The following is a 13,562-nucleotide window of genomic DNA, read 5'->3' as shown; positions in this document are numbered from 1 at the left end:
ACAAGTACCACAGCATCTGACACAAGTACCACAGCATCTGACACAAGTACTACATTTGACACAAGTTCAACAACAACTGTGAGAAGTACTACAATATTTGACACAATTACTACACTATTTGACATTAGTTTTACACCTTCTGTCACTAGTACTAACACATTTGACATAAGTACCACAACATTTGACACAAGTACCACAACATTTGACACAACTACCGCAGTATCAGACACAAGTATCGCAACATTTTACACAAGTACTACATTTCTAACAAGTACTACAACATCTTACACAAATATTTATTTTGACACAAGTTCTACAACAACTGACACAAGTACTGTATCTGACACAAGTACTACAATATTTGACACAATGACTTCAACATCTGATATATTTACCACAACTTATGGCACTATTACTTCAGCATCTGATGTATTCACTTCAACATCTGGTGTGCCCTTTCTGGCATCGGACACAGTTACTCCAGCATCTGATGTAGTAACACCACCAACAGATGGATTTACCTCACCCCCTGATGATACATTTATTCCAGCATCTGAGGGAGATACACCCGCCTCTGACGTGGCTACTTCAGTATCTGATGGACTGACCTCACGACCCGATGAAGCTCCTTCAACACCTCAAGCAGTTCCTCCACCTCCCGACACGGTTTCCTCAGCACCTGATCCTCTTTCCCGTACACCGGGTGGAGACACCACCCAAGCTCCAGACAAATCTACTCCAGCACCTGACACAGATACCTCAACATCTGATGCTGCTACCCTGTCACCTGTTGTAGCTACTACAGCTCCAGACTCATCTTCAGCAGCTCCTGATCCTGCTACCCCATCTCCTGACACAGGTGATCCAGCTCCTGAGGCTGTTGATCCAGCTCCTGATGCAGGACCATCTCCTGATTCAGTTGATCCAGCTCCTGGTGTAGGAGTAGTTCCTGATTCAGTTGATCCAGCTCCTGATGTAGGACCAGCTCTTGATTCAGTTGATTCATTTCCTGATGCTGTTGATCCAGCTCCTGATGCAGGACCATCTCCTGATGCTGTTGATCCAGCTCCTGATGTTGGACCAGTTCCTGATTCAGTTGATCCAGCTCCTGAAGTAGGACCAGCTCTTGATTCAGTTAATTCAGTTGATTCATTTCCTAATTCAGTTGATCCAACTCCTGATGATGCTGTTAATCCAGCCCCTGATGCAGGACCAGCTCCTGATTCAAATTATCCAGCTCTTGATTCAGTTGATTCAGCTCCTGATTCAGGACCAGCTCCTGATGCTGCCGCTCCAATGCCTAATGCTGGGGTCAGTGAGAAAGTGGAAAATAAAGAAGAAAATGTTAAAGAGGAAAAAGGTACACCGTGATATAGCAACAATAGCCTCTTATTTTTTTCATTTACAAGTGTATGAATATTCCATCAGTAAACTATGGTAAAACTGCAAATATTGAAGGAACCATCCCACTGGGCACAGACGTAATTTCAACGTCTAGTTTTGATTTTAAAGTCAAATAATGTGTCAAATAATGTGAAATCAACAACACATTTCGCCATGTCATTGGATTAGATTCAAAGTTGGGTGAAAAAAAGACAATTCCCCCACGTTGATGATGAGTTTTTGGAAAACCAATCAGTTTTACATATTGATTCAACAACATGACATAGAATATTTTTGCTAAAATTATGTGGAGCCAACGTTGAATTAACCAATTTTTGCCCAGTGGTATATTTAGAATGAACAATGTTATCCTCTAATGTACAGTTGTGTATGCAGTCTATATGCTGCTAATAGGCAGTTGTGTCAGTAAGGTTTTATGACCTTTACACAAGCTGTTACCTTATTGTCTCAACCATTTGACAAAGCCATTATCTAAAGGTTCATTCAACATGAATAAAGAATGAGTAAAAAGTTTGAAGTTGCTTTTTTTCCCTGATCTCTCAATCTCTCCGGTGTACACAGTTACCCCCATAACTGAAGCCAAAGGGGAGAGCAAAGAGGAAGAGAAAGAGAAAAAAAAAGATTTTGAAACGAAAGACAATGAGAAAAAAGGTATATTGCTTAACAGTAGTCTAGTAGTATTTGTACTGTATGTTGTGTGTACTACAAAATATAGTTGTGTCAGATTAAAAAAATAGTTTTAGTTTAATCCAACAAATCAACTCTGTTATTGAAGCAGATGGGGATCTGTGAAACTCACTCCTCAGCCTGAAGTGTCTCCACTTGCAGCTAGCTTTTTGGTGGCGCAACTGGGTAGACACTTCAGAAGGGGTGTCATGTGTGTTTGCGAGGCAGAGGTCCTGGGTTCAAGCCTTGATATGAGCTGAATCAGGAGCAAGCGGTAGTCGTTAAGCAAGCAGCGTGACATCCTTTACAATGGTGCCAATTGACTCAGATCTGCAGTTGCGCTCAACTCAACGCTGGGGTCCCTGTGGGGGGAATTTGGGGGGTGTGAAGGTAGCAGATGGGGTTCTGTGAAACTCCACTCGCGCTGCCGAACAGCTAGCTGGGTAAGACGCTTCAGGAGGGCGGCCATGTTTGTTTGCGAGGCAGAGGTCCCGGGTTCAAACCTGAGTCGGGAGGGAGCGGGACTCGCTAAGCCAAGCAGCGTGACGTCCTCTACATTAGCATTAGCATGTCAATTTGTAGCGGCGTCGGTAACCATTCATGTTGAATTCCCTGAACCAACTCAATGGGGTTGAAGTTGGAGTGTTAGTCACCTGGTTGCTATAGGAAAACATCCCCACTGGGTGTCAGAGTACAAACAGATAATTGATGGACAAAATAGGAGCGGAAAAGCATTGAGCCATTTTTGGATGAGCCCATGTCCCAGTAGGATACCTGAGCCATGGTTTCATGAGGCTATTGACTCAAAGCACCAGGCTGCTGACAAGCATTAGGAGTAGTCTGTGTGTTTGTCAAACCTAGAGCAGCTAATGTATTTTTGTTGTTGACAAGGATCATGTGGTACAGAATATGCCACATAGTATTGTGTGGGTGATCCTGTCACCACTCAAGACTCCACTCATCAGCTGATCCAGTATTGCAAGCTAAACATCTTTGCGATGGACTGTGATTCCTATCACTTCAGGGTTGTGTTGATTTGGCACTAAACGGGAGAAAACGGACTGAAGCTAATTTCGCTTTATGTTTAAATTTTAAAACTAAAATAATTGTTACGTTCCCTAATAAACACAACCCAGGTAGGCATTTTATTGCTGGTGAGATGGATTGTCTGATTGGGACTGACATGTTGTTCTTGTAGAGGAGTGAATTTCTACACTTTGTGAATGCCTAAACGTTGTGGTAATACACAATACTGTGTGTTAATGTGTAGATTTCAGCGGTTATTGGAATGTATGAGGTCTTTCTCTGTGAATCATGCAAGATGTCTGAGCAGTTGGCACCCTATTGTGTTTCAGGATTGCTTTGGCATCAATTGTATATTTTAATAGCCATGATATTTCAGACACTGTGTAGTAGAGGCTTGTACACATTGGCATGTTAGTATTATCTATAACACAGTTAAATAGATGCTTTATTTCCCAAGCGGTTGTAAAACTGTTGATTCCCGGTGGGTCCAAATACAGCCAGTCTAAGGTTGCATACGTCCAGTTTCAAGGTAAGAAACGATTTACCACACTGAAGCTTTGAATCTGTTTGGACTAGAGAACTGTGGAAAAATGACCAAAGTTTGTCCAGTCTTTTTCCTTCATTCATTTGTCTTTTGTTTTTTCCATGCATTTCTATGTTGCATTTGGGTTTTGTTTGCTTCATAAGGTAAGCAACTTATTTCCCCGCCATTTATAGCATTACTGTCGTTACCTTTTTGTTGTGAACTTGTAAGGAAATCTCAGAACCTATGGTGTCTGTGTCGCAAGATTATTCAATCAAGACCATTCACCACATAACATATTCAAACAGTTACAAAAACTGTTACAGCTATGGTATTTGTCATTTGTGTGGATGACTGTGTTAACTGTGGATTCATTTGTGAGATAGTGACCATTCTTTCAACAATCTGTAGGGTAATAGGCCCATTCATATTTGATAAGCTGTTTTTGCCCCCTGTCCCACTGCTCTACTCTGTGGTACAGCAGGTCTTCATATTGCACCAGCAACATCTTTTTAAAATAGCGTGTCAATAATGAATCCCCTCTAAACAAAGGGATGTAACACGGTGCCTGATAAAATAACTTAACTATCAGCTAAATCGTCTGGTACATTAGCATTAAAAACTATTTTATTCAGATTCTTGTAGTATGATGGAACAAACTCCTAAAGCATTATAAGCTCCATTTTGACATCCATATACTGTATATATATATATATATATATATATATATATATATATATATATATATATATATATATATATACAATTATATTTTTAATTAGGTGTAAATCAATGAATCAATTTAAAAAATATATCATGCAAACTAAATTGACACTTTGGTGTATTTGCTCTACAATTATTCATTTTTTTTATCCCTTGGTAAATCAATGTGCAGTATTCAGAGGCCTGGTTGGTAGCTGGTTGAATAAGGGAGATTTGGGCTTATTGAGGTCAAGTGATTTCCCATGGGGCCACAAAGTCAGGAACTGGTTTCTAAACTCAGCATACTTCAGGTCTATGGAGCTTGCTATGTCATGCCTATTTGGCTTTTGTATGATGAGTGAAACAGTTTTGGGGTATATCTAAACCTCTGAGTGCTACCTCTGAGTTTGAATAGGACTCCATTCCTCCTCCTCTTCCTCATCCTCCAACACCTTGTACTAACCCTACTCTGCTCTTTCCCCCTGTCAGACTGCGAGTGCTATGGCCACTCGAACCGCTGCAGTTATATTGACTTTATCAACATCGTGACTTGTGTCAGCTGTAAACACAACACTAGGGGGCAGAACTGTCAGCACTGTCGACTGGGATTCTTCCGGAATGTCTCTGCCGAGCTGGACGATGAGAACGTTTGTATAGGTCAGTTAGGAGCTCTCCTCGCTGTCTCACCACGCAAACCCCACCCTAAACGCACTCACTATAAACAGCTATGAAGAGTTTAACCCATTTGCACATCACTGACATGTCCACACATACAGCATTTTACCACTGACTTTCTTCATGTACATTTACACAATGATATGAACCGTGGAAAATGTTGATGAAGACGTTGATAAAGGCATAACAAGACAGCTTATCATTTTGTATTGCCTTCAATCTCTACTAATTACCTGCAAATCTCTGTGATGCGGCTCCTGTATGACCCGTCGTAGCTCAACAGGATTAAAGCCGGATCCTTTGACCCAACTAACAGCTAAAGAGAATTGTAGAAGCTAGCTGATCATGTATTTAGAAATGGTTTAAAAACATAAACATTCATACCATAGCAGCCTTTATAAAATGCTAAGGAATTACAATAACACATGCAGGATCTACATGAATCAGTCTACAACGTTTGTAAAGCAGCACATGTAACAATTTACATGAAGGTACCCTTTCTAAAGAGGTCAAGTGTAAGGGTACATTTACAGATCTTTTGCCATATATATTAGAATTGTGTTGGTTCCCATGCATCCTATTCCACTTCCCACTTATCATTGGGTAAGGTGAAAATAACTGTACACCTAAAGAATACAGCCAGTGCCAAAATTGTATTTAACAATCAACAATTTTAAACAACATGTAACATTCGGGTGCATTTATAAACTATTTATTTGGACAGCAAGAAAATTACAATTTCAACCAATGAGTTTTAATGGTTTATTACATATTTTTATATACATTTATAATAAATAGTCTTAACTTTTTTAAACCCATTATTATGTTTACCTTAAAGTAATATCAGAGCCATTCATCAGTGTAGTAACATTTTACTACACAAATACCACTACACATACTATTGCACTACCACAGCGCAGTACTGAGCAGGAATGACACAATGGCATACTGACACCTACTGGAGGCTCACTCACACACAACTCACACACAACTGGGTCGTGTTCATTTGGACATGCAACAGACAATGTTTTGCAACAGAAACAAAAATCAACATTTCTTACTTGGAAAGTTATTCTGTTTGGTGCCAAATGAACACAACCCTGTCATACCGGTTTGGGCAAAGCTGATATTTTTCTCAATAATTAAACAATGACGTCAGTGGAACTCTTAACACACATTTTATGACATTTTATCCAAATAAGTTTGTCACAGAATTCAGTGCCAGTGTTATAAGATACAGCTGTGAAGTGGGCCTAAAGTCTTCAGGCAGAAAACAAGACATGTACTAGAGAACATGGCTGGAAGCAGGTATTACAGAGAAATAGTAAAGCAATGCCTCAGGCTGTCATAGTTTCCTCAGGGTGAGAGAGACGCCGTAGGGAACCAGTCAAAACCGACAACGCCTACATTGTTCCTTCAGGTAAAGAGATGAAATGTTCATAGAATCGTCAGCATCAAATGGATAGCTTACCATTGACCTGTTTATGTTTATGTAGGTACATGTGACCAGGCCTAGTGAAACTGCTGTTTCAGCTCGATTGATGAGTACTGATCTTAGATATATTGTATTTCTACCCTCACTAAAGCAGCAATGTGTTGTTAATCCCTTTGTGCAGAGTGTAATTGTAATCAGCTGGGATCCTTCCATGCTCGATGCAACGACACAGGGTTCTGCCAGTGTAGAGATGGCTCCATTGGGCCGAAGTGTGAGGACTGCCTGCCTGGATACAGCTGGAGACAAGGTTGCTCCCGTAAGTAGGGGTGTGCGTGGGTGTGTGAAGGTAAAGTTAAGACCAGTAGCCTAAAGTTGAGCAGTCTGCCAATTGAATGGTAATCGATGCACAGTGAGCTCTATGAGTCCTTTCAAGGTCATGTAACAATCTGGCAAGCTTTACTGTATAATCAGTCATTCAACAGAAAATGTCAACCGCACAGGTAAGGTCAAAACAGGTGTCTTGTTATAGTACTCGTTGCCAAAACCAGTTAACTTTTCTCAGGGTGTCCTGTAGTGATTCTAGGCTTGAGGCATTCAGTGGTCACACTGATCCTATCCACTTTGTTTCCTCCCTCCTTCTTCTCCATCTTCTCCCTGTCTCATCTCGTAGCCAACGTCTGCGATGATGAGTTCCTTCTGTGCCAGAATGGAGGCACCTGCTTCCAGAACCAGAAGTGTCTGTGTCTGCCAGAGTACAAGGGGGTGCTGTGTGAGCAGCTGCTCTGCGAGGGAGAGAGGGGCTGTAGCGGTGCCTCTGCCTCCTACGTCAGCCTGGCCGCCATGCTGAGCTGCCTTCTAGCCAACGCCCTGCTTAGAATAGTCACTGCTTGCTGAGCCACAACCAGGACAGCTGGAGCACACCTGGCTGTAGTATTGGGACCCTCCACCCGCCGCGCTAACCTCAGTCTCACGGTGCTGTTGCATTCTGAAACATTGTTTGCGGGCGCCAAGCCTCTCGTCGCCTGGCCACGAGGAAACAAAGAGAGAGTTCCTCTCTGGCTCTCACTCTGAAAGCCAGTGCTGAAAGAACGTATACCAAAAAAACAAAATCACTATCTAAGAAAAGTTTAAAGAGTGAAGGGTATTCTTTATGAAACAGTTTTTTTCTTCTTGTCGTACATCTAAGTTTGTTCTCACTGAAATACTGCACTTAGCCAACTTGTTTTCTGACCCGAGATGGTTGTAATCACTGCTGAGGCCTACTAATGCCAAGTTTCTCTTACTCTCAAATTCACGTTTCCTTACTTTGCTGCATAGCCTATTTGTTTCCTGGCAACCATCATTGAACTGAAAAGAGTGGGGAAATATGAGTAAAACATGTTTTAATCAGAGTTGATGTTTCAGTGGCTTGTGTTGGAGAATCAATTGTTGCATGGAAATCATGAAGCAAAGAGAGGGAATATGACCTATCCAAATTGAACAAATCTATGTATATTTCAAAGGAAATATATGACTATTGTATATTAACATTGTTTGAATATTTTTGGTAGAAATTGTTATTTTTGTTCTAAGTAAACGTTATCATTCTAAAGAAAATGACCCATGATGAGCTTTTTATTACCGTAAACCTTTCTGAGAACGTGACTGTTAGAAGATTAGGATGATGTTCCTGATTCCATTGGATAAAGACAGTTGAAGGAATAAAGTGTGAAGGTTTGAAAGTTCAATAATTTGACTCCAGGGTTTTATCGCGACACACACTCTTGTTCTCTCTAACACGTGAATATAATATTTCCGGAAGAACACTATTTTCACTAATCCCTTATCAAACGTCTATAACAAAACATGTACAGTGCAAAAGCTGCATTGATATCTTAGTTGATCGTTTTAGCTCACATAACATGAAACCGTGGCATTGATAGTACATTCTTATGATTTTATACGTATCCTTATACTGTGCATCACAAGCCTGGTACGTAAGTGAAATCAGATCTGGATATTCGTCATGAAATTCTGTTTTTGAAACTACATATGGAATGTGAAAGCCCATATCCAAAATGAACATCATCCCAGCTCTGGATTTTAGCAGCCAATGATATTAGAGGACAGAGCTGTAGAGCACAATATAGGATTGATACACTACAAATCATCAACGGAAGAAGAGCCCCGCAGTTGGAATTATTTTGTGCTCGTGATTTTCTAAAACCCCATTTTGGTTCTATAAAATGTGTATGATAGAGAGGCTACTAATTCAAATGTAAATGTTTGCTCATTAACAGAAACATGACACGTTAGGTCTCAGTTGTGTAAAGTACTTAAGTAAAAATTCTTTAAACTGCTACTTAAATAGTTTTTTGGGGGGATATATGTAATTTACTTTACTATGACAACTTTTACTGTTACTTCACTACATTCCTAAAGAAAATAACGTACTTTTCCCTGACACACAAAGTACTCTTTACATTTTGAATGCTTAGCAGAAAAGGAAAATGGCCCAATTCACACACTTATCAAGATAACATCCATGGTCATCCCTACTGCCTCTGATCTGGCAAACTCCTTAAACACAAATGCTTCATTTGTAAATTATATCTGAGTGTTGGAGTGTGCCCTTGGCTATCCGTATTTCTGTTTTAATTGTGTCATCTGTTATGCTTAATATAAGGAATTTGAAATGATTTATACTTTTACTTTTGATACTTAAGTATATTTAAAACCAAATACTTTAAGACTTTTACTTAATTAGTATTTTACTGGGTGACTTTCACTTTTACTTGAGCCATTTTCTATTAAGGTATCTTTACTTTTATTCATGACAATCGGGTACTTTTTCCACCACTGTTAGGTCTTGCCGATTAGCCATCAGGACTCCAGCTACATTAGTCCTGGGTAAGTGAACACACTGATCTTGCACTTGAAGAAATAGTGGTCTACTGATACTGAATTATTAGTCTTGAGGGACAACGTTCATTTTAAATTGAATTAAGGATCTTTGTTTGGTCGACTTTTAGGTATGGCTGTTAATATTCAGCATGAATAAAGAAGTTTGAATTAGTAACACTAACTTCACTGTGTGGGTACGTGGCCAACTCTAAAACAGAGACTGCATCCTCCGCAGGTACAATACTACTCTCTCTTATAGCCCAGCAGCATCACTCATCTGAAATCTCTTCAACTACTACAGGGTAAGGGGGCACTCATAGGGGACATGCTATTACACCTGAGTGTGGAGGTCCCTTCTCAACTTTCTCTTCCACTAAATGATATGCTTAACATTCAAGCACTATGGCCGTCATTGACATTTTTCAGTCAGGGATCAATCGGTCATTGGGCAAGGAAACAAAATTGATGTCCAAGAAACCTGGAGACAAATACAAGTAGAGGTCACGTCTCCTGATGGCTGAGTCATTAGTGGACTCTTATTTTCTGTAATACAACACCTCATGTCCATTATTGGAATGAAATCAACCATTTTCTTTTTAGACAGGTCTCAACAAAGCCCACAATGATGAATCAAAGGTATTCCCTCTGTTTGCAAACATAAAATGATGAATTCCCTAGAAAAAGAAAAGCAATATGCTAAATGTAAAAGATAGTGTTTTCCATAATCATGAATCTCTGTATCTGACTTCCTTATACACTGCAGGAGAGCAGATCCTCTGACAGTGATGCTGGGGTTGGCACCTTCAATCCAGACATTAATGACCACCCCTAAACCTCACTATAGCGACTACGGTTTTCACTGTTGGAAAGTAAAGAGATTGATGAATTCAAAAACAAATTATAATACCTGCTTTTCGTATTGAAACTTCACGTTTTGAACACCTCTGATTGGCAGATACATTCGCTTCCTTGATACATTTTTTGGCAACAGCAGAGCAGAAGTATTTGGTTGGGCTCAGAGTCCACTATTATATCTTCACTGACCAACCCCAGGAGGTTCCACCCTTTGGAAGGTCCCTTGCCGTCGTCCTGGTACCCAGGTTTAAGTCTCTCTCTAGAGGATGGAGAGTGTGCAAAGCTGTCATCAAGGCAATAGGTGGCTACTTTAAAGAATCTAAAATATATTTATTTTGGTTACTACATGATTCCATATGTGTTTTTTCATAGTTTTGATGTCTTCACTATTATTCTACAATGTAGAAAACAGTTAAAATAAAGAAAAACCCTTGAATGAGTAGGTGTGTCCAAACTTTTGACTGGTACTGTATATATTTTCCGGACTCTGACATTACTCATTCTGCTATTTCTTAATTTCTTATTTTTTGTTTTGTTTGGGGGGGGGGGGGGGGGGGGTTGTGTGTATTGTTTTTGTATTGTTAGGAGCTAGAAACATAAGCATTTCTCTGAACCTGCGATAACTTCTGCAAAATATGTGTACGAGACCCATACAATTTGATTTGAGTTCATTTTGATTTGCTCTTACTCCCAATATAATCCTTTTTTTGGTTCAAAGGCACAAAAGGTGACAGGCAGAAATGTGGCTGAATTAATTAATTATAGAATGTCTACATGTACCTTTGCATTTTGTTCCACTAAATGTGTTTGTCACATTTTGTTGGTACAGTCAGAGCCATAAAAGTGTAGATCGGGACTGTACCAGAGCCTACCAATACATGATTGGAGCATACTAGATTCTGTATTGTACTTTTGAGAGGAAGCTTCTGTAATCATTATATCCATGCGTCCATTGACCATTCCTGTCACACCCTGATCTGTTTCACCTGTCCTTGTGATTGTCTCCACTCCCTCCAGGTGGCGCTTATTTTCCCCGGTGTATTTATCCCTGTGTTTCCTGTCTCTCTGTGCCAGTTCATCTTGTATGTTTAGTCAAGTCAACCAGCGTGTTTTCCCCTGTACTCCTTTTCTATTCTCTTTTGCTAGTCTTCCCGGATTTGACCACTGCCTGACTCTGGACTACTTTCCCGCCTGCCTGATCATCCTGCCTGCCCAGACTTTGAATCTGCCTGCCCTTCGGTACTTATTGGACTATTTTGCCTGTACACGACCATTCTCTTGCCTACTCCTTTTTGGATTAATAAACATTGTAAGACTCCAACCATCTGCCTCATGTGTCTGCACCTGGGTCTCGCCTTGTGCCTTGATAATTCCATAACAGCAATTGAAGAAGATTGAAGAATAAACGAGAATGTGTAATTTAGTGATATGAAATTAACTTTTTATGTAGCTGCTTTTTGGAATAGTTGTTAAGACCTGGTAATAGTTTGTCCTAATTATTCCGGTGCATAAAATGTATCATTTTATCTGTTCTAAATGGTTTCTCACTGGGCACGGACGTCAATAAAACATCTATTCCACGTTGGCTCAATGTAATTTAATTTAAATGTGGAAACAACATTCATTCAACCAGTGTGTGCCCAGTTAATTATCTCCAGCTTGTTCTTGACTGTGGAAGCAGGTATCGGTGTTGCTTGTACATCAAACTGTTACCACGGTTACCTTGTGATGGAAAATGTTATTGTTTGTTGTTTTCTAATAACGAATGTCTGTGTTCTATTTATGTGCTTTTCTTAACTAATTTTGTCTTCATGCAAATTACTGATTGAACGAATCTTCACTATCAGTATTTGCAATTTAGCGGTACGCCCAGACCCTTGTTTTGAGAACGATATCTCAGTTTCACTGTCTCAGCTTAGAGAGAAGATGCCTCGTGAGGTATTGGTCTATCACATGCATGACCCAGTTTTGGTCGTTCACATGAATGAAGCAGAAATGAATGATGAATAAGTTAAATCATGCAAATAACTTGTCTGTATTTAAGAGAACTAACAGGACTGCCCCGGGAGAGCTCCTGATTGACATGTGTACTTGGTGCATTGAGTTGGTTGGAACCTCTCCAGCACGCTGATAATAAACAATGATTCATTTAAGATTGACTTCGAGTGTCAATGTGTAGAATTCCAGCGACAATTTGGCGTCACGAACAACGTTGACTGATTTGGCATGCGGAGCCTTCCAGTGGGGGTCTGCAAGGAAAACAGGTGGCGCATTTTATGTATCGTGAGGGAAATTCCCGTCTGACCAAAAGGACAAGGAGGACAAGGACAAGACACGCCCAGACCAGACCCTTACTGTGAGCTGCCGAGGAGGAGACACATCATCTGCGAACAATTGAGGGACATGTCTTCTGATTTCGGTAAGTCAATTTAAATAAATGTATATAAAAAATGTAAAAACATATACCAATTAAACTAGACATAAATAAGTCTCTGGTTAACTTTCCCAGAAGTCACAATGTCTTTCGCGGTTGTAGGTGGTTAGAATGGATACTTCAGAGTACCATTCAGAAATGTTCTTATGGAATAGGTGCTTCGGCGGTTGTCGGTATTCTCGTTCTAGGTTTACGTAATTTCTAGCTGCAGACTAGTAATTCGTGTCGTCTAGAATTTGCTCCTTCTGTAGTGAATTGATAGTCTCAGAGTTGAACCATTTCTAGCCATGTAGCCAAAACTACAGCTGTATGGTCTCCGTGGCCTGTAGAATTGTAGCCATTCCAACGTGGGGACTATATCTCGGCGTTCTCTGACTCTGATATTTTGTAGGATGGTGTTTTATACCGTGTGGAAGAAGGGCGGTTCTATGACGCCTAATGTGATGTCTGGGCTCACAGGGGTGTGGCCACTGACTAGTTAATGTTTATTTGAAAATCCATACTCTCATTCAGAAGGTTAACATCACAATGCATATTTTCACAAATAGTTTCACGTTTAATCACATATGTTACACAATATTTAGATGTAAACCTGACAGCTGGGAAATGTACACTTTAAGAGATACAGTTATGTGTGTTTCCTGTCCTTCATGAGGTCACCAAATGAAACACACGCATCATCACTGTCCCTTAAGTGTCCACGAACCATTCCCACATTCTCAAAAGTGGAAATATTGTTTAATTCTCCCATTTTGGGGATTAGGAGTTTGGCCAAGTCTCTCTTTGTTCTCTCTCCCTCAAAACTGCATGTCAGTTTCTACCAGGTATTTATGACCTGTCATAAAGTCATAAAACTTGTGGTGGGGAGAGTAAGAGAGTTGGGGGGGACACGATGTGACAATGGATTGAAATTATTACTATTAAAATGGACATTTGGATAATAAGATAACAAGATATTG

General features: G+C 40.1%; 1 protein-coding gene across 1 annotated transcript in view; it reads left to right on the top strand.

The window, feature by feature from the left end:
• LOC129825988 (netrin-G2-like) overlaps positions 1 to 10,609 on the top strand; it is a 52,462-nt gene extending 41,853 nt beyond the window's left edge. Inside the window, exons 6-8 of the mRNA XM_055886209.1 lie at positions 4,811 to 4,978; positions 6,613 to 6,747; positions 7,102 to 10,609. Coding sequence (XP_055742184.1) covers positions 4,811 to 4,978; positions 6,613 to 6,747; positions 7,102 to 7,325 — 527 coding nt within the window. The 3' untranslated portion in view covers positions 7,326 to 10,609. The remainder of the gene's footprint in view (positions 1 to 4,810; positions 4,979 to 6,612; positions 6,748 to 7,101) is intronic.
• Positions 10,610 to 13,562: the final 2,953 nt, after the last annotated feature.

This window comes from Salvelinus fontinalis, chromosome 28 (genome assembly GCF_029448725.1).
Source record: "Salvelinus fontinalis isolate EN_2023a chromosome 28, ASM2944872v1, whole genome shotgun sequence".
Lineage (NCBI taxonomy): Eukaryota > Metazoa > Chordata > Actinopteri > Salmoniformes > Salmonidae > Salvelinus > Salvelinus fontinalis.
Note: the sequence above shows the minus strand (reverse complement) of the source record. Positions and strands in the feature narration are given on the sequence as shown.